Source organism: Dendrobium catenatum, unplaced genomic scaffold (genome assembly GCF_001605985.2).
Source record: "Dendrobium catenatum unplaced genomic scaffold, ASM160598v2 fragScaff_scaffold_1470, whole genome shotgun sequence".
Taxonomy (NCBI): Eukaryota; Viridiplantae; Streptophyta; class Magnoliopsida; order Asparagales; family Orchidaceae; genus Dendrobium; species Dendrobium catenatum.
In genome coordinates, this window is record NW_021319932.1 from 469,585 (window position 1) to 490,624 (window position 21,040).

Consider the following 21,040-nt stretch of genomic DNA (forward strand, 5'->3'; position numbering starts at 1 on the left):
TATAGAAATTTTCATTAATCTATGTTGTCAAAATGGATTTCAGATGGGATTAGGAATCAATCCAAAACTGAACCGTCATTGATTGATCTAATCCGAACCCCACCCAATTAGAAATTTGAACTTGGATCCGACCTGTCACAAATATGGGATCACCCGACCCAACACGTTGACCCGGGCTAGCAAGAGCGACATGAGGCGTTGGGGCAAGGTGAGAGCTGGTCACGTACGAGCTGGGCCACTGCGACGCGTGCTGATAGCATGCATGATGTGCGAGGATGATGCTATGATAGGATGCAAGGGTGAGACGCGGTGCGACCATGCGAGTAGCGGGCAAGACTCACTTGTCTGCATGGGCAGTTCACGATGCGGTCGACTCGAACTTGGACTTTTCAAGTTGGGTTTGGGTCAAGTCAATAATAGGCACCCCTAGGCTCAAGTATTAATGATTTTTTGTTTTTGGTTCCAAAGGTAAATCTACTATGTGGATCTATTTTTATTATTAGTGTCGTATTGTCAACTTGCTTCAGGAACAACATACAACTATCATTAATAACTTTTTTCATAACAATAGCTTGTCAACAAAATATGCACACTCATTTAGAATACAACCACTAAGCCTACTAATAATGGAGGTCATGGTCATCTCTCTTTAATGCCCTTATATGTGCAAAACTAAATTTATTTGAAATCTCAATAATAATAAATCGTACCTAGCTTCTTAGTGTTTCAATATTCGAGTCTTTATGAAACTTGGCTTCTCAAATAGCATCATCATTTATTAAATTTCTCTACTCTGCTTCAATAAAATCTCAAATCTATTTCTCAGTTGAAGCTAACGCCTAATTTAATTTACTTTATCTTTGATCCTTAGCTTGACGGTTGCAGTTTGATTGAAAATTTGGACACTTGCATGATCCCTTATTGGTTTAAATGATGCCCTTCTATTAAGCTAAAAGATATTATGAATAATGGTATTTCAAATCTTCCTACACCACCTTAACAGGAAAGAAATATTGCAACAACAATATCATATCTTCATCTAACTACGTGCATGGGGTCAACTACTTGAATCATTTTTCTCTATTATATCATATTAAGAGTCAAAATTCTCATTTAAATAAAGCATTGGAGGTCTAGCCACCATCTTATAGAATTTTCCCAAAGTTTGAAGAGGACTTTTCTATCACGCAACAAGTCCGATGCATTCCTTTACTTCAACCATCCAACTTTGAATTCTACTAATAATATCCCCATCTATTTCACCATCACTAAAAAATAGACCCAAGATATTGAAAACGTGTACTCTTATTAATAACTTGATCACTCAAAGTCACAATCCACCCACTAGATCTATTATTACTAAAATTTCACTCAGTTTTTTCAATTCTAGATCTACTCAAACAAAAGCCTTTAGATTCTAAGGTTGACCTTCATAATTCAAGTTTACTTTCAACCAAGGGCGAAGCGCCTTACTTTGCCCCCCTTTTACCTATCCGTCAGTAATCACCCTCACACAACCGCAAAAATTAAAAAAATATTCTTACAACCAAATTTTGTTCCGGGGGCGCTGCCCTCGAAACCCCCACAAGGTTGAACCCCGCCAGAGTGCATTGCCCCCTTGGACCCCTGACATATCTGCGAAACACATAACAATCAAGGATATGAACAAATAGGAGTTGAGCCAATTTCAATGCAACTCTAACAAATTTTTTGTAAAAATTGTATGATTAATCAATTACATCAAAATTTATTATTATTATTATTATTTGCAAATTAATCAATTACAAGAAATGGTGACACATTTTCTTGAAGTGAAGGGCCGAGCCAAATTTGAAACAACGCCAACTATTACTTATAAGTTTGCCTTCAGCTCCCTCTCTAGTCTTATCAACAAGAAGAACATCATCAACAAACATACACCAAGGTACAACCTCTTGCAAATGCTAGTGAGAACAAATATGACTAAAGCAAAAAGATATGGGCTTAAGGATGGCCCTTGATGTAATCCAACTGAAGTATAAAAATATCTGGTCAAACCACCTTATGTTTGAACATAAGTAACAACTACTGCATACATATCCTTAATAACTTGAATATAAGCATTATTAACACATTTATTTATATTAAATTTAACATAAATTAGTAATAATTTATATTAAATTTATAAGTTTATATATAACCTAAATTTATTTTTATATTAAATTTATAATTTTTATATCATTATTTTTTATTTGAATAATTATAATATTTATTATGTCATCCGGTTCAACCGTGGATGAACCATTTAACCTTGAACCTCTCATATTTAGTACAAAATAAAAAAAAAATGCTATTTTGAAAAGAGTGTCACAAAATTTAAAAGGAGAATGACATAAACCAAATTGAGTAAAACAAAAATAAAAAGGAGCAAATAAAATGAACATTTTGGCATTTTTAGGATAACTCCAAATATTATGACGTTTTCCTACAAAACGTCCAAACATTTGGCATTTTATATAAATTTAAAGAACGTTAAAATGTTACTCGTAGGCATAAAAAATGCAATATTAACAATAATTTATTGATAATAATAAATACTAAATAATAATGATATATAATTTTTAAATAATTCATAAAATATTATTATAATAAATATTAGAAAAAAAAATAAATGTATAACAAAATTTTTGTAAATTTTTGGTGATGTGAATTGGAAAGTACCGTTTAGTTTGTATGACGGTGTCAGAGTAACTTGTCGTGGGCGCGTCCGGCATGGAGTGCAGAAGTCCGCGTTGAGTGAAAGTTTCAACGTCGACGGTAGAAATCCTGCCGACAGTGAAAAATTGCATTGGGTTAGAAAGTCCGATGAAAGTCCAGCGCATGGCAGAAGTTTGACGAAAGGGCAAATGTCAGACAAACGAGCAGAAGTACGCATTACGACGCGTCGGCGCGCCAAGTGAAAGTTCGTGGATGTCGTGCACTGGCGTGGTCCGACGACGACCACGAAAAGTCCAACGGCGACGACGAGCCGGGTGGTGTCTGACCGATGTGGAAGTGTTGCTAACGACACGGCGGCTGGCTGGAAGCCGCACAGTTACTGCATGCCGGTGGTCCAATGAAAACTCGAGCTGAATGTACGGTTGTCAAAAGCCGGTGGAAGTCTGGGTCGATCAACGACTATGATAGTCCGACGACAATCGATTTGAAAATCCGTATGGGATCGGCGGATGTCGGCGAAAAGTGTCTAACACATCCGGCTAAGTCCGGTTGTACGTCGCACCAGTGAACTTCACAAAAGGACGGCTGTAGTCCGAACAACTTCTGTGGCCGAGTAAGTCTGCCTCGCCGTAGCCCGACGATAATGATGTGGGTTTTCCCATCACGGATGCAGGACTCTTCAACCTTAGGATCTGCTGGTCTAATCTTAGCAAAATGTCCCTTCATGTATTAGAGTGGTATAATTATAAATTTGATGAATGCACACCCTCATAAATATAGAAAATCCCGGGCATGTTTGGAGCTCCATCGGATACTCGTATTGTTCCCGGCATAGAGTTTTCAAATGTTTAATGCCTTAATTTGTCCTAATCATGCAATCTTGAGCTTGTTGGATTGCCCGCCAGCCGCCTGGATTGACTAAAGCATTCAATTTTATAATCATTTGCCATCGCAAACAATACTTTTGATTCTCCATATGCTGTTCGGGCCGCCAAATTCAGACCCATTTGGGTCGTTTAAGCCGATTTCCGTTGCCGTTTGTGTTTATCTCTTGAGATGTTCAGTTTGACTATAAATTTGCTGAAATTTTTTAATTAAGATGATCCCGAATTTTATTTTAAAGTTCTAACTTGAATACGCTTGAGATCAAGCTCTCCGATCAATAGTTAATTTTGATGACGTATCAAAGATTTATAAAACATCAAAATATTTACATTTTAGTCAAAAAAAACATCAAAAGATATTTAATTTATTTGCTCCAGTTTTAAATTTTATGTCAAATATCATTCTTCAATTTTATATCAATATGCTTCTTTTTCTGAATTAGTTTACAAAAAAAACTTTGCAATTTCATCATATTTGATAAATCTTAGCAAAAAAAAAAAAAAACTCAATAATTGAGTCAACTTAGAATGATTGTAGAAAGAGGCAACGGGCTTATTCAAAGTGGACCCACATGTGGTTGCTTCTTCCGTTTCTGTAATTGCATTCGTGTGGTCAGCGCATGGGAATCAAAAACTAAGGATTAGGCGCGACTTCTTCCCAGATTTTGTGTGGAAGGGTTCGGGTTTTTAATGACAGAATGTCACCTTAAAAAGCAGCAGAGCCGTAGCTCATTAGGCCTATATTAATTACATTAATAACCGCATCAGACCAAAGTCTTGGACGGAATAAACTTTTGCTTAAAATATTACGAAATCATTTTTATATTAATTATATTTATTTTAAAATATATAAAATGCATAATTAATCAACTAATATTGATATTATATTTATTTTAAAATTATTTAAGTAATTTTAAATTCTATCTTAACCAATTTTTTAAGAATATTCTGATTAAAAAAATGTCCTTCTCTGAAGCTGAGAACAATTAGATTAGAAAAGAGAGAGAAAGAGAGAGAATTATTAAGAGTGAGAAAAAGGTAGTGGACTAAATGGACCTTCCCTTCCCAATGGCATGAAGTAAAAGGTGGACCCTACCAACTTCATCAAACTCTGAACCATTAGAAACGTTGCAGAAGAAGGTCCCTTAAATTGAAAATAAAAAAAAGCAATAATTCTCTCAATGTTAAAATCTATGAATTTTTTATATTATATTATATATATATATATATATGTAAAAAAGAAAAAATATTTATGAGAGAGTGATGTGAGATAATGGTTGTACTAACTAAATTTTTTAAAGAAAAAAGGTAGGTAAATATATCTAATCAAAATCTTGATTTGATTAGAATTACTACATGTTAGAAGATTTGTGGTGGTAGTGAAACGGTTAACCTTTTATCATTGTAGGAATCTTTTTTTTATCATTATACGAATTTTTTTATCATTATAATGGACTCCGCGTTCGATAAGTTACTCGTGGCTCATCTTGATTATAGCTCATTCATAATCGTTTGATTAAATAATCCAACGAATTTGAATAATTTTGTTTTTAAATATTGGACTGTTAAATAAAAAAATATGAATAGCTAAATGCAATGGCAGAGCTAGATTTTTTTTTTAGCAGGGGCCTAACTTTTTTTTTTTTAAATAAACTTTCTCACAAATTTTTCATCCTGGCTTGGAATATCACTAGCAATTTTAAAGTAAAAAAAGAACAAATACTAAAAATGATTAATTTGTCAAAATTTACAAATCATTTATAAATGAGATAAATATTGATTATGATATATTAAAATTAAAAAAATTTATGATTTAGACTTTTTTGAGATTCTACATTATTTTTCAAACTTTTATAATATTTATTTGTTTATAAAATATATGATGTAATTGGAATGATTTGATTTTTTTTTATTTTAAAGTTAACATAAACAAAGTGAAAGAACCTTACAATTTCCATCTATTAGGATTTGTTACATTTTTTATATTTTTTTATAGATTTGTATGTGATGTCGTGGATATTAATTGCTTGGTTCACAATCATGCTATAGATTGGGCCGCTAGATCTATAGGCTTCAACATAGTGTGCTTTATTCACTATTTCACCAGTATCCATAATGGTACAATAGTTTTCATGCAAGCCAAAAAGCCCCTACGATTATCTTCCCATATGTTGAGACTCTTTTTTTTTAGGGGAGGGCACATGCCCGTGTTGGCCCCACTTAGATCCGCCAACAACTATATGTATGGGCTGTTTATGTTCATAAATAATAAAAATTAAAGCTCAAGAATAAGTTGATAAAAAGCTCGTTAAGAAGCTTGATTAAATTATTATTTTATATATTTTCATATAATTTTTACTTTTGTTATATAAAAATTAATTACATTTTTTATGTTATATTATTCATTATTGTTGCGGGCTAAAATATACGCGGCGATAGAGTTATGATGCTACGTCTTAACATTACATGGATATCCAACTCCCACATAGAGAATATAAGATTTTTACGTGAAAAACCTAGGAAAAGGGACAAACCACAGAGCCTGACCTAGTTGAAAATGATTTCACAAAAAATTGAGCAGGTTATAGTGGGTTGACTCACCCCCGAGGGCGATTAGATTACAAATATCAACTATATGGTTGAAGTCAGGGGTAAATGAAAATCCGACGTCACTTAATGGTCTGGTAGAGCTTCAAGTGTCACCTGGTGATCTGGCAGAATTTTGGCATCACTTGGAAGTTTGGGTGACAGTTAGTAAAACCCTGATATTTGTAGGTGGATCGAAAGAACTTCGACTGTTAGGTGGTAGACCAGCAGAACTCAGGGCATCAAGCGCTGGTCTGGCAGAGCTTAAAATGTCAGGTGGTGGTCCGACGGAGCTTAAGAAATCGATCGGGGGTTTGATGGAGCTTAGGATATCAGATGGTGGTCTGGCGGAGCTTAAGACGTCAGGTGGTGGTCTGGCGAAGCTCAGGGCATCAAGCAGTGGTCCGATGGAGCTTAGAACATTAGTTAGCGGTCCAGCATAGCTTAGGGCATCAATCTATGGTTCGACGGAGCTCAAGATGTCAGATGGTGGTCCGACGGAGCTTTGGACGTCATGTGGTGGATCGACGGAGCTCAGGGCGTCAAGCGGTGGTCCAGTGGATCTCCGGGTGGTGGTCAAGGATGCAAAGTGGCTAAAGTGATCTTCGATCTCTCTCTTGAATCGTTTGGATTAGGGATCCCCTTTCAAGAGGAAAGGGGGCTCTATTTATAGATTTTTTGGAGTGGTATGAACTGTAAATATGTGAAAGATTGAGGGCAAATGGGGAGTGATTTGGATGTACTGCCAATGTTAAATGCCTTGATCATGGACCGTTAAGTTTGATGGATAATTGAATGTCTTAGCGATGTCAGAATTCAGTGTTCTTGGGCTCGTTGGATTCTTCTCGTCGAGCCTCTCGATTTGAATATAAGCACATCATGTTTGGAAATCATTTGGTAATCCAAATTGTGGTCCAAACCTTCCAATATCACTTCTGACCCTTGATTTGGACCCATTTGGGCGAGGATTGGGTTGAATTTGGTGTCGATGGGTTCATATTTTCAAGACATTTAGTTCGATAATAAGTTCGCTGAAATCAGAGTTCATTTTAATTTCAAAGGTTTCCAACTAAATTTTGCCTCGAGGTTCAATCCCGATTAAGATAATTTTTCTAGGATGTATTAATTATAATGAATTTGTTAAAACAAGAGGTATTTATTCATGCATATTTGTAGTATTTTTATTTAAAGTGTTCATAAACAAGCATGTTAATAAGAAGAATCATTTTATGAGCGCGTTTGTTCGTGAACGAGCTTGTCTAGTAGATCAAAATAACTCCCTATATATGTTCGTGAACGGCTCTAGGTGATTGTTTGTTAGTAGGCTCGATAATGTTAGTTTGTTTAAAACTTGATAAGCATAAACAAATCAAACATGAACCACACAATCCAAAATCTACTTCTATTCTTTTAAACGAGCCAAGCTTGAACACAAACAAAAATGACCAAATCGAGCTCAAACTAAGCTTGAACAAGCAAATAATAAACAATCTCAAGTATGAATACACACCTACTCGGTTCAACTTGATTCATTTGCAGCCCTTGTAGGATTACCAAAGACACTAAAGGTTGTATATGTAAATTTTGGAAAATAAAAAATCATAGGGTCGAACCTTGTAATAATGATCTCATTAGTGTTTATCATCAACTACAAATGTTGTTGTCCATCTCTATTATTGAAAAAGTGATACTTCAATGTAGTAGAAATAAAATATATTCCATGGTGGAAGTTAAAGGAGCATTATAACAAGGGAGCTATGTTCATGAGATCAGTTCTTGTTTGTTTGGCCAGACTCTTTTGAGGATGGAAGACCAAAGACCAAGTATAAGGTGTTGGGATATGAAATTTGACTTAATGAACGTGCATTAATATTATTAGAGATAATAATCGATGAAGTCAATGGTCAACAATGTTGTTGAGCGATAATGATTAGAAGGATGTAATGAAGTGTCAGTAGTAAAATGAATAAAGTTAAATAATAATAGTTGAATGATCATTCTTTAACAAATAATGATAGAAGGACCATAGTCAACTGACTAAGGTTTCAAGATCGTAGTCAAACATTGATAGTCAAAGCACCAAAATTATGAAACAATGGTCATAGAATTGTATAGTGTTCAAAGGACCAAAGTTAGGTAATGGTTGTCAAAGTATCCTATTGGAGTGACGATGGTCGTCATAGTACTTTAATGAGGTGATGATAGTTAGAGGATAATAGCTGGGTAACAACAATCAGTGGATCATAATCAAATGATCATGTTCACAAGACTATAGTTGGCAACTATTTTTAGAGAACCATAGTCTGGTAGTCAAATGGCCATAGTGTGGTGATGATTTTAGAGGATAACAGTTTGAAAATAGTAATTGATGGATTGCAATCGAGTGACAATAGTTAGAGGAACATAGTTATGGTGGTTCAAGGATTGTAGTCCAAGGATTGTAGTCAATCAATATAAGTTGGAGGAGCATAGTTGAGTTATTGTCATCGTTGTGAGGCAACAAAGGTTGGAGGATTGTAGTCAAATGACAATGAAATATGGACTGTAGTATGATAATGGTGATTATAGGATAATAGTTGGGCAATAATGTTCCAGAGAAATTAGACAATCTTAAGGTCATTAGATTCTTTACGTTGAGACACTTGATTTGACTTTAATAATGCAAGTTTTGGAAATCATTTAGTCATCCAATTAATGTTATAGATGTTCTAATTATACTTCAAATGCTTCATTTTGACTTATTTGGAGTTGAAACAAAACACTTTTGGTGACAGTAAATTTCTCTTGTTGAGACATTAATGTTGACTATACATTTATTGAATTTTGAATTCAATTTATTCTAATATAATTTTAACTTTTTTTTTTTTGAAAAATATCTCAAGATTCATAATGGATTTTTTAGGGATACATTAAGGATGGGCTTTAATTTTTTTTCTAATTTACATTGATTTTAATGCAATATTATAAATAAATGTATTAACTTTAAAGTTATCTATTTTTATATGACGGTGTGCTCATATAAAATTCTCTCCATCGCTTTAGGCATTCATGGTTTGATTTAGATGGGCTACCTCATTTCAGATCTAATGGGCCTCGACCCTTTTTGTTTAGACCCAATAAAAAAATTAAAGTAGAAACCCATATTATTTTTTTGCTGAATTAAAATACTTTAAAATTATTTAAGTCGACAATATAGCGTTCCATTTTAAAATAATTTGGAATTATTTTGGTACCTTTTTGACAAAGTAATCGGCCGAAACAATCTTTAATTTTCTTAAGTTAATTTTCAGAGACTAAGGTTTGGGCTTTTAAATTATAATGGGCTTATATCTGTTGGCATCTAATTGACTGATGACAATTTTGGAACACTTTCCGCTTTTGGCCCATCTTTCGGATTCAAAAAATAAATACAGAATAAATAAATAAATAATAATAATAAGTTAATAACAATAAATAAAAAAAATAAAGGGGCCCGGATATGTAGATAATTTTTTTTTTAATCAAAAAATCAAGATAAATAATTAAAAGGGAAGGATAGTTCATCTGAAATATAAGACAAAATAAATATTTATTAAAACTAAATTTAATTTAATTATTTGTTGTACAACTGTTTTAACATTTGTGATTATTTTTTTTTAATCTTCTCTTAGGCTCTTAACATAAATTTATATTAAAAAGCATGATATCTAATTATTGTAGCAAAGGATGGATAAAATATAACTTTTTTTTTTAATCTAGAAAATAAATAAGTCTCTATTTGAGATATTTTTCTCACAGCGATTTTAACTACTGTTTTCTTACTGTATTAATGTTTTTTTGTCAGATGCTCTATATTGAAAACAATGGAGGGATCTTCTTCATCACAGTTAAAGTCAAAGTTGCCCCCAGTCTGGATTTAATTTCATGAAATGATGCACCAATAGTTGATGTTAGGAAGTTGGCATGAACGACATTCTGAGGTTGGAGCAATTTTGCCTCCTAGTCGGAAACTACGTTCCTACAGACGACATCAAACTGTTGCGTCCAGGAGTATTCACAGCGGTAGGGAAATATAAAGTTTAGTTTCTTAGCGTTGTATGGAAGTCCGGCACGCAATCAGATAAGAGAGAGGGTCTAGCACTTATGAGACACCAAGATTTTTACGTGAAAAATCCCTTAAAAAGAGGGAAAAACCACAGGGCTTAGCCCAGTTTGAATGAATCCACTAGTATAGCAGTTGATTACAAATAAGGCTCTTCCTTGGGAGAAGGCCTTAGCTTGATATACATCTTATAGAGTACATTACATGGTGAGAATACAAAGCATCACTGTTGATTTATTTGTTTGGTCTGAAGGACTGTAGTAGGTGTGCGACATTAGTCGGAAAGGCTGTAGTCGGCGAGCGATGGAGATCGGAAGGACTGTAGTCGGCGGGCGACGAAAATCGGAAGGATAGTTGTCGGCAGGCGTTGGAGGTCGGAAGGACTGTAGTCGGTGAGCGACATGAGTCAGAAGGACCGTTGTCGGTAGGCAATGGAAGCCGGAAGGACTGTAATCGGCGGATGATGTTAGTTAGAAGGAACATTGTTGGCGGGCGACGGAGGCCAGATGGATGGTAGTCGGTGCGCGATGTAAGCCAGAAAGATCATTGTCGGCGGGCGACGGATGTCGAAAGGACTGTTGTTTGACGACGAAGGTCAGAAGGATGGCGTCAGGTATAAGTCCAACAATGGATATAAATCCAGCAATGAATAGATGTCCAGTGAAATTCGAATAACCGGTAGAAGTCCAGCATCGGGTAGAAACATGGTGATGAGCGGAGGTCTGGCGTCGAGTAGAAGTCCGATGTCAGTTGGAAGCCGAGGAGAAATCCGGCGTCACGTGGAGTTCGAGTGAATCTCCAGCATTACTTGGGTAGAATTCTGGTGTCACTTGAGCGTCGGGCAGAATTTCAACATCGTTAGGAGATCGAGCAGAATTCCGGCGTCACTTGGAGTTTGGGCGAAAATTCCGGCGGTGGTCGTGCAGGAGTTTCTTCCCTCCCATCCTTCTCTTATTCTTCTCTTCTTCTGGCTTACTTCTTGCTTGGGCCTCCCCTCATGAGAAATGAGGAGGCCTATTTATAGATATTCTGGAGTGGCATGACTTGTAAATAGGTGAGAGATCAGGGGTAAATAGGGAGTGATCGGATGGACGGCCGATATTGAATCCCTTGATCATGCACCGTTCGTCAGACATTTGAAGGTCTTAATGATGTCGGAATTTGGCGATCTTGGGCTCGTTGGATTCGCCTCGTCGAGCCGCTCGATTTGACTATAAGAACGTCATATTGGAAACCGTTTGGTAACTCAAATTATGGTTTGAACTTTCCAACAATGCTTCTTGTGCTTGATTTGGACTCATTTGGGCTTGGATCGAGTTGAATTTGGTGTTGTTGGGTTCATATTTCCGAGACGCTCGGTTTGACTATAAGCTTGTTGAAATCGGAGTTCAGGTGATCTCGGAGTTAATTTTTTATGTTTCCAGCTCGATTTTGCCTCGAGATTCGTGCCCGGTCAAGATAATTTTTTGAGGATATATCAGTTCTATACCATTTTGTACACTTTTGTTAAAATGCTAATAATTCACGATAGTTTAAAAAAAAATGCTCCGTTGGTTTTCTAAATAAAAAAATATTTTAATCCTTTTTTTTTTTTAATTTTTCTAAAGTAATGAAATAGAAAGAAAATTATTTGATCAAAAATTTTAAAAAAAATTATAATTATTTTTTAATATATTGAAATAAAATTCATTAGTTGTTGCATATCAAAATTATGTTATCTTTTACAACAGCACTATTAGGACCTTCTAAATTATTTTTTTTTTTTACAAACTTTTTTTAAAATTATCAAAAAAAGTGTTCAAAAGCTATCTCAAAGGATGCCTTAGGTTTTGTTTCGAACAAGTTTTTTATTGATTTTTTTTTTATAAAAAAGAATTAGTAAAAAATAAAGTGTTTGAAAGATCATTTTTTTTTCAAAATTTTTTCTTTTGAAAAGCTTTTCTTAAGAAAATATTTCTAAAATTATAGAAAAGACATGAGCTTTAAAAAACAAACATAAAAAATAGACTTTTTATGATTTCGTAGTATCATTTCAAAAAATGTGGCTCCTCTAAAGAATTTGCAGCAGTTAATACCGCAAGGTGTTTGATGAATTTACTCCGAGAACAACAGTAATTAATGACGAGAATTCGGTTCTCTCAATTTGGGAGGTGCTATAAAAGGTAGCAAAAAAATCTCAACCTGAACGAGACGTGCAGGATACAGAGAAAGAGAGCAACGTTTTTCAAAGAAATTCTTATTCACCCAACACTCCTTTAAAATAAAGAATTGTCTCAGCTATAGCTACACAACCGAAAACATCATAACAGAAAGAAAGTTCTGCTCTTTGGCCACTTGTGTTGCAACAAACAGAGAACCACTAGCACGCCCCAGCTGAGCAGTGTCAGGGTAAGGGCAAATTATTGCATCTGGTCGCCTGAGATGCGGACATCCAATCCGGACACGCCAGCTCACTTGGATGCACTGGGCCCCGGTATTTTTGAGAGACGTGGCGCGATTTTATTGGTGTCCGGATGAATCTGGAGACCGGACACAATAATTTGCCCAGGGTAAGACAAGATTCTCTAGTAGCACTACATTATGGTTTAAAGTTAGGAGATAAATCAACGAGATTGAAAGTGGTCGACAAGTTATAATCTCCTAGTGGTTCAAATTTGTACAATTGTCTTTGATGCATTTGATCCATCTACTTTTTGTTGGGAAGTATAGTCACACAGCAAGAGAATATATATATATATATACACACACATACACACACGCGCAGAAGAAAGAACACCATATTTTAAATATGGAAAAATTCAAAATCAAGAAAAAATTATGAAGCCATGCTACAATAAGAAAGTTATTATAAAAATTGGAAGAAATCATATAGATATGTTCTTACACTCTATTTTTGTCTCTATTCACTTCATAAATATTATCTACTAAAAATAAATAAGAGACGCACTTAAAAACATCCAATTGACACAACCCTTCAAATGAAATAAGGGAAAATAGAAAAAAAACTGCTTGGCCCACCTCTCATTGCCACGACGCTCAGGTTGTGGTGTCGCAATGATTCATTCTCTATCTTCAGCCCAAGCCTGAAGCGCTATAGTGCTCCAACATATAGCATCATAACTTTGTTCAGTTGTACAAACAACTCTACCTTCTAATATTCTGGGAGGAGTATGGAGTTTCTTTTCATTTAAGTGAAGAATTGCCATCTCATATGTGAAAATAAATTTCAGAATCAAATTATCCTTACAACTTTATAATTTATATTCAAAATGGCTCTGGCTTTGCAATAATTTTAACAACATCAAAAAGTCAAAATGGTTTCCTTTTTACACTTATTAAGCTTGCTCTTTCCTTGAAAATTTCCAACACCTAGTGCCTATTTAGTTCAGATTTTACCAAAGATTCAAGATCTTTATAATTTTAAGCTGTATTCAAATCCTTCGGTTTTTATATATAAAGGTCCAAACTAATATAATGAGCATCAGATTAAGAGCATAAAACTGATTAGTTGAAAAAAGTACAAATCAAAACTTCGCTTGTCACTAATCAAGTTTAATTAAAAATAGCTCAATTCCTTTGAATTTAGCATTGTAATTTTAACCACTCAGAACCATTGAAGTGCGAATCATGAAAATTCAATAAAAGGAATATAATATGAACAATCAATAATGTCAATAATTTTTAAATTGAAAACTTTTAATTACAAATGTACAAGAGATTATGAATGCGGTCGATCAATCAAATAGAATATGAACCCATTTTATAAATAGCATATTAAAATAAAGACACTACAGGTCCTTAATGATATTGCTGCCTTAGGGCATCTCCATCTTAGTTTTTCTAAAATATACTCTAAACCAGTGAACTGTGCAAGTTGCAAGTTCTTACTGTTCCATTGCTAAACTGTTTGCTTGTGCCTCCTCAATCGATCCTACATCAGTTTTTGGTATCAGAGCTTGATGGCCGAAAGCAGCAGGCGGGTGGCTCCCGACGGTGACAACAGCCTAGAGGCTCTGTGGGCGGCGCACGAAGTGCTGGGGCGACGCACAGAAGAGCTAGAGAATGACGTGCATCGGATTCATGAAGAGATACGCCGAGAGCTGAGGGAAATTACCATCCGTTTAGATCGGATTGTTCCCAACCGGAATGCTCCGGTCGTGCGGCGAGGAGCGGGACCAGAGCGCCTTCGGCCGCGAGATAATCAGCTGGAGGAATCGTCTGACTCAGATTTTGAAGCAGGGGAAGTCCGCAATTCAGACCATTTTGATTCGGAAGAAGAAGAAGAAGTGTTTAATCATCGGCGGAGGCGACCGAGGGATGTTAACCGGCCGAACGGTGAGTTTCGAGTCAAATTAGACATCCCGTATTTTGATGGAAAATTACACATTGAAGACTACCTGGATTGGGAGCGTTCGGTTGAAACTTTCTTCGAGTATATGGAGATTGAACTGACTAAACAGGTGAAGTATGTAGCCTGTCGGCTTAAAGCTGGAGCTAGCGCGTGGTGGCAACAGATTTTACAGTCTCGGCGAAGAGAAGGGCGAGGTCCAGTGCGGAATTGGAGGAGAATGAAACAATTGTTACGAGGTCACTACCTTCCGACCGACTATGAGCAGATGTTGTATCAGCAATATCAACATTGCCGCCAAGGTAATCGTTCGGTCAACGATTACACAGAAGAATTTTACCGCCTGAGTGCTAGGAATAATTTGAACGAAACAGCCAATCAACTTGTCGCTCGTTACATTGGCGGGCTCAAGGAGGCGATTCAAGATAAATTGGAATTGAATTCCGTTTGGTCGTTGTCGCAAGCTGTCAACTACGCCCTGAAGATTGAAATGCAGATGGTGCGACATAATAAGGGCCAACAATTTAAAAGAGCTTCTCCTGTCGGAGATCAGTCAGCTGATATTCACAGAAATGCAACTTCGTCAACCTCTCCACTTGGCAAACAGCAAAGTCTAGGCAAGGGAGCAATGGGGGGACTGAATTCTGGGGGACGTGCTGCTGAGAACCGATCAGCAGGCCGGGACAGAGCTACGGCCAAAGAGAACCCCTATGCCAAACCATCTAATATTAAATGTTTTCGGTGTTTCCAATCGGGACATAAGTCCAATGAGTGTCCCACAAGACCTCAATTACAGTTGCTGGATGCCGAAGGGGAAGATGATCTCGAGGAACACAATTCGGACTCAGAACCAATTCCCGAGGATGTGGAGGCTGACAGTGGGGAACCACTAATTTGTGTCCTAGAAAAGTTGTTATTAGCTCCAAAACAACCCAGCACCTCCCAAAGAAATGCATTATTTAAGACTAAGTGCACTATCAGGGGAAAGATGTGTGATTTACTGGTGGACAGTGGCTGCACGGAGAACGTTGTGTCGCGATCCATGGTGCAGGCTCTGAAGCTAAAAACCACGAAGAACTCGAACCCGTACAAGATCAGCTGGGTCAAGAAGGGTGTTGAAATGACAGTAACGGAGCTATGTAAAGTGACGTTCTCTATCGGGAAACACTATGTTAGTGAAGTTTTATGTGATGTCCTAGACATGGACGTGTGTCACATTATTTTGGGGAGACCGTGGCAGTACGATGTGGGAGCTACCTATGACTGTAGAGCCAACACATATTCATTTGATTGGAAAGGTAGGCGACTGCGTTTGGTTCCACACAACTACAGTTCATCAATTGAATCTCCAAAAAAAGGTAATGCTCTGTTTGCTGTATCTGCTAATGCATTGTTGAATGCATGGAGAGAATCCACTAGTTTGATGGCTTTAATAGTAAAAGAGATCTCTCCGATCACTGTTGGGAAGGAGTTGCCGATTGCTGTAGCTGATCTGCTGAAGCGATTTTCGGATATCTGCACTGATAATGTACCAACCGAGCTTCCACCTATGAGAGAAATTCAGCATCAAATTGATCTAGTACCGGGTGCTTCATTGCCGAATCAACCACACTACCGGTTGGGTCCTAATGAAAATGCTATATTGCAACAGATTGTTGATGAGCTGCTGGATAAACAATTGATTCAGCACAGTTTGAGTCCATGCGCCGTACCGGCTCTTCTGGTATCGAAGAAGGATGGCACGTGGAGAATGTGCGTCGACAGCAGGGCAATCAATAAAATTACAGTGAAGTTTAGATTTCCAATGCCGCGGATGGAAGAAATGATGGAGAAATTGGCTGGATCAAAAATATTTTCAAAGCTGGACTTGAGGAGTGGTTATCATCAAATTAGAATCCGGCCCGGCGACGAGTGGAAGACTGCGTTTAAGACGCGATAGGGGCTATATGAATGGAGAGTGATGCCGTTCGGCCTTTGTAACGCCCCCTCCACCTTCATGAGATTAATGAATGAGGTATTGAGACCGTTCCTCAATCACTGTTGCGTTGCATATTTTGATGACATTTTAGTCTATAGCAACACATTAGATGAGCATTTGATTCATTTAGAAGGTGTTCTAGAGAATCTGAGGAGTAATAAGCTTTTCTTGAACATGACAAAGTGTGAATTTGCTGCATCATCAGTATCCTTTTTGGGTTTCATTATCACCGCAGAAGGCATGAATGCCGACCCCCGCAAGATCAAGGCCATACATGATTGGCCAGTTCCGAAGACCCTCACCGAAATTAGAAGTTTTCATGGCTTAGCAAATTTTTATAGAAGATTTATTAGAGGATTTAGTATTATTACTGCACCCATCACAGATATTCTCAAGGCTAAAGCATTCTTTTGGGGTCCCGAACAGCAATCCAGTTTTGAGCAGATTAAGTTGGCTCTTACCACCGCTCCCGTACTGGCTTTGCCAGATTTCAGCAAGCCATTTTCTGTTGAGACTGATGCATCTGCAGTTGGCATTGGAGCTGTGCTGTCACAGGATAATAAACCTATTGAATTCTTTAGTGAAAAACTAAGTACCACCAGGCAAAAGTGGATAGTATATCAGCAAGAATTATATGCAGTTGTACGGGCTTTGAAACAGTGGGAGCCATATCTACTTCAGCAAGATTTTGTGCTGTGTAGCGATCACAAGGCTCTCCAATACATCAACACACAAAAGGATATTAATCGGATGCATGCTAGATGGTTAATGTTCCTGCAAAAATTTACCTTTGTGTTGAAGCATAAAAGTGGTGCGCAAAATCGGGTGGCGGATGCCTTGAGTCGGAGGGCGGCTTTGGTTACACAGCTGCAGACCGAGTTCTTTGGGTTAGAATCATTGCAGGATCTGTATCCGGATGATGTAGACTTTGGAGAAGTTTGGCAGAAGTGTCTTAAGTCTGAGCCGATTACAGACTACTCCATTCGCCATGGATTCTTATTTAAAGGGAATCTCCTGTGTGTCCCTAATTCGTCTTGGAGACAGCAAATCATCAAGGAAGTGCATGGTGGTAGCTTGGGAGCACACGCAGGGCGTGACAGCACGGTTGGACAACTCCAGGCCAAGTTCTTTTGGCCTCATCTACGTCGTGACGTAGCTCGTTTTGTGGAACGATGTTCGATTTGTCAGAATTATAAGGGAGGCGGTCAGAACACCGGTCTCTACATGCCCTTGCCCGTACCTGACTCAATTTGGGAGGATCTCAGTGTGGATTTTGTTCTGGGATTACCCCGCACACGTCGCGGTAATGACTCTATCATGGTGGTAGTCGATCGTTTTTCCAAGATGGCGCACTTCGTGCCGTGTAAGAAAACTTTCGACGCTCTCAATATTGCCAAATTATTCTTTCGGGAAATCGTGAGGTTACATGGAGTTCCCCGATCCCTAACTTCCGACCGCGATGTTAAGTTCATAAGCCACTTCTGGCGGGAACTTTGGAGACGGATGAACACCAATATACAGCTAAGCTCCTCTTACCATCCTCAAACCGACGGCCAAACAGAGGTAGTGAACCGGACATTGGGTAATCTTCTCCGTTGCCTAGTACAAGACAGTCCGAAGCTTTGGGATGACGTTCTAGGACAGGCCGAGTTCGCCTTCAACTCCATGCCGAACCGATCTACCGGTAGATGTCCATTTAGTATTGTTTATACTAAACCCCCCAACACTGTTGTTGATATTGCAGTGATTCCTAAGTGTAACAACAAGGCCGCTGCGACACTGGCGGATCAATTCACTGAAATGCTGACGAAAGTCCGTGCCAAGCTTCAAGAATCCAATTTGCAATACAAGAGGAGCGCTGATTTGCATCGCCGGAAGAAAATTTACAACCCTGGAGATCAAGTGTTGGTGAGATTAAGAAAGGAACGCCTTCCTCCTGGGACGTATTCGAAGCTTGGCCGCCGCAAGTTTGGTCCATTCACGGTTAAACACCGGATAAACGACAATGCTTATGTGATCGATTTGCCATCAGAATTCACTACTTCACATACCTTCAATGTGGCGGACATCTACACCTATCCACTACCAGACGAGAACGACACTGTCGTTGATTCAGGTGGAATCAACCTTTCTTCTACTCAGGGTGAATGATGCGGAGCATTATTGCAGCTGTTCCTGTGGACTGCGGAACACCTTACCGGACCTGCTGTAGTTCGTTGGAGAAGAAACTCTTACCACTTACGTTGCTGTTTTTAGACATAGCTTTTATTTGCTCCTTTTTAGTTGCTTAACCGTTTTTAGCTTTTGCTTTACTCTTTAGTAGAAGGATGTTACAAGGTGTTCTTAGTTTTGCTGAAAATATACTCTAAACCAGTGAACTGTGCAAGTTGCAAGTTCTTACTGTTCCATTGCTAAACTGTTTGCTTGTGCCTCCTCAATCGATCCTACATCAAATATAATGAGCATCAGATTAAGAGCATAAAACTGATTAGTTGAAAAAATAAATACAAATCAAAACATCGCGTGTCACTAATCAACTTTAATTAAAAATAGCTCAATTCCTTTGAATTTAGCATTGTAATTTTAACCACTAAGAACCATTGAAGTGCGAATCATGAAAATTCAATAAAAGGAATATAATATGAACGAATGTCAATAATTTTTTTATAGAAAACCTTTAATTACAAATGTACAAGAGATTATGAATGCGTCGATCAATCAAATAGAATATGAACCTATTTTATAAAAAGCATATTAAAATAAAGACACTACAGGTCCTTCATGATATTGCTGCCTTAGGGCATCTCCAACCGAAACTCTCATTTTTCATTGTAAAATGGAGTAAAATCAAAAAGTGCCGTGATTAATCTCTAGTGGAACGCCATTTTGCCCCAAAATCATCGTCGTTTCTTTCGCGCCTTTCTCAGACAGAGTTCGGTAGAGAGAAAGAAATGACGAAAGTGAACAGTGCGACGCCAATATTGGCGTCGCATTGTTCATCAGCGACTGAATGCCGGCAAAAATGGAGTTCGGTTGGGACGTCTGAGGCTCTCCATTCGCCTGTTTGCCGAACGGTTGGAGGCCTTAGGCATATGAAAGATATTCTCAGATTCTTCAAGGCCAAATCCACAGATTCTTATTATTTTTTTTTTCAATCAGCTTTGAAGCCAATTGGAAGAAAAGAGAGAGAGAATACTATTCCGAATCATTCTTGAATTTGCTTATTTTTCACTTTAGAAGATTCTGTTATTATACAAACACTATATCTTTCAATGAAGACCTTTTCATTTGGAGTGCCACAGCAGCCTAAAATTTGAAGAAAAACTTAGATTCCCCTCTCTAAAAAAAAAAATCAAATAATTTTCTGGTAAAAAATAGGCTTTTAGAAATCTAGCAAGAGATCTCCAAAGCCCTTTCTATGATCTAAGAAGACATCATAATTAACAATTGCCCATCCTAAAATCTACTCGTCATGGAAGATAAATGCTTTTGCTCAATTTGTTAAATTTATTTATTTTACCTCAAAAATTATGAACGTCATAATTTTATTTTGTCTAAGGTGTCTAAGAGCACTCAAAAAGAGAAAAATAAAAATAAGTAAAAAATAGTATTAATAATATTCCCATTCTCAAAGATGATTTCTAGTATTCACTTAGGTTTCGTTTAGGGGTGTCAATTTTTGACACGTCCCGAAACTCGACCTGAAAAAATCAGGGTTATGGTCAACCCGTACCCGAAACAGGTCTGGTTCGGATTCAAAAAATCAACCCGTTTTAAAAATCGGACAGATTCAGGTTGACCCAACAACCCGAAAATGATCCGAAATTGACACGAAAACTCCTACTTGACCCGGAAACCCGAGATTGACCCGTTTTTGACCCAAAATCAAAGATTGAACTGATTTTTGACCCAAAAACTAGTAATTTTAGCTCAACTTCTGGTCATTCATGTTGGGTCGAGTTGACTCGGACCCGAATCTGATCGGGTTTGGGTCCAGAAACCTGACCCATTTTTAAAAACGTGACGGGTTCGGATTGACTCGAATAGTATCGGGTCAGTTCCGGAATCGACTCGAATCCGACCCGTTGACCCGAATTGACACCCCTAATTTTGTTTGGGACAACTTTCTTACTAAATTTTTATAATAAAAAATTACTTTAAAAAATAGTAAAGAAACTTTAAAGTAGTTCACATCAAAATCACCGGAACAGGGATTCCAAACTAAAGTGGTAGCATCAGTGCTTTAAAAACCGGACCGGACCGGCCGGTTCGACCGGTTCAACCGTGAACCGGTCACAAGGCCGGTCCGGTTCAGTCCTAAAACCGTTTCTGCAAAGAACCGGACTGAACCGGTCAGAACCGGCCGGTTCAACCGCGAACCGGTGAACCGGTCCGGTTATTTTTGAACCGGCCGGTTCAAATCTCACAAATTTTAAGTATTTTTTTAAACAAATAAATTAATATAT

At 37.4% G+C, this 21,040-nt stretch overlaps 1 protein-coding gene across 1 annotated transcript; it reads left to right on the top strand.

Moving 5' to 3' along the window:
• The first annotated feature begins 14,207 nt into the window (after nucleotides 1–14,207).
• Nucleotides 14,208–16,535, top strand: LOC110113085. The gene has a single exon (XM_020845511.1). It carries the CDS (start codon nucleotides 14,208–14,210, stop codon nucleotides 16,533–16,535), a length of 2,328 nt encoding a protein of 775 aa, XP_020701170.1.
• The last annotated feature ends 4,505 nt before the right edge of the window (nucleotides 16,536–21,040 follow it).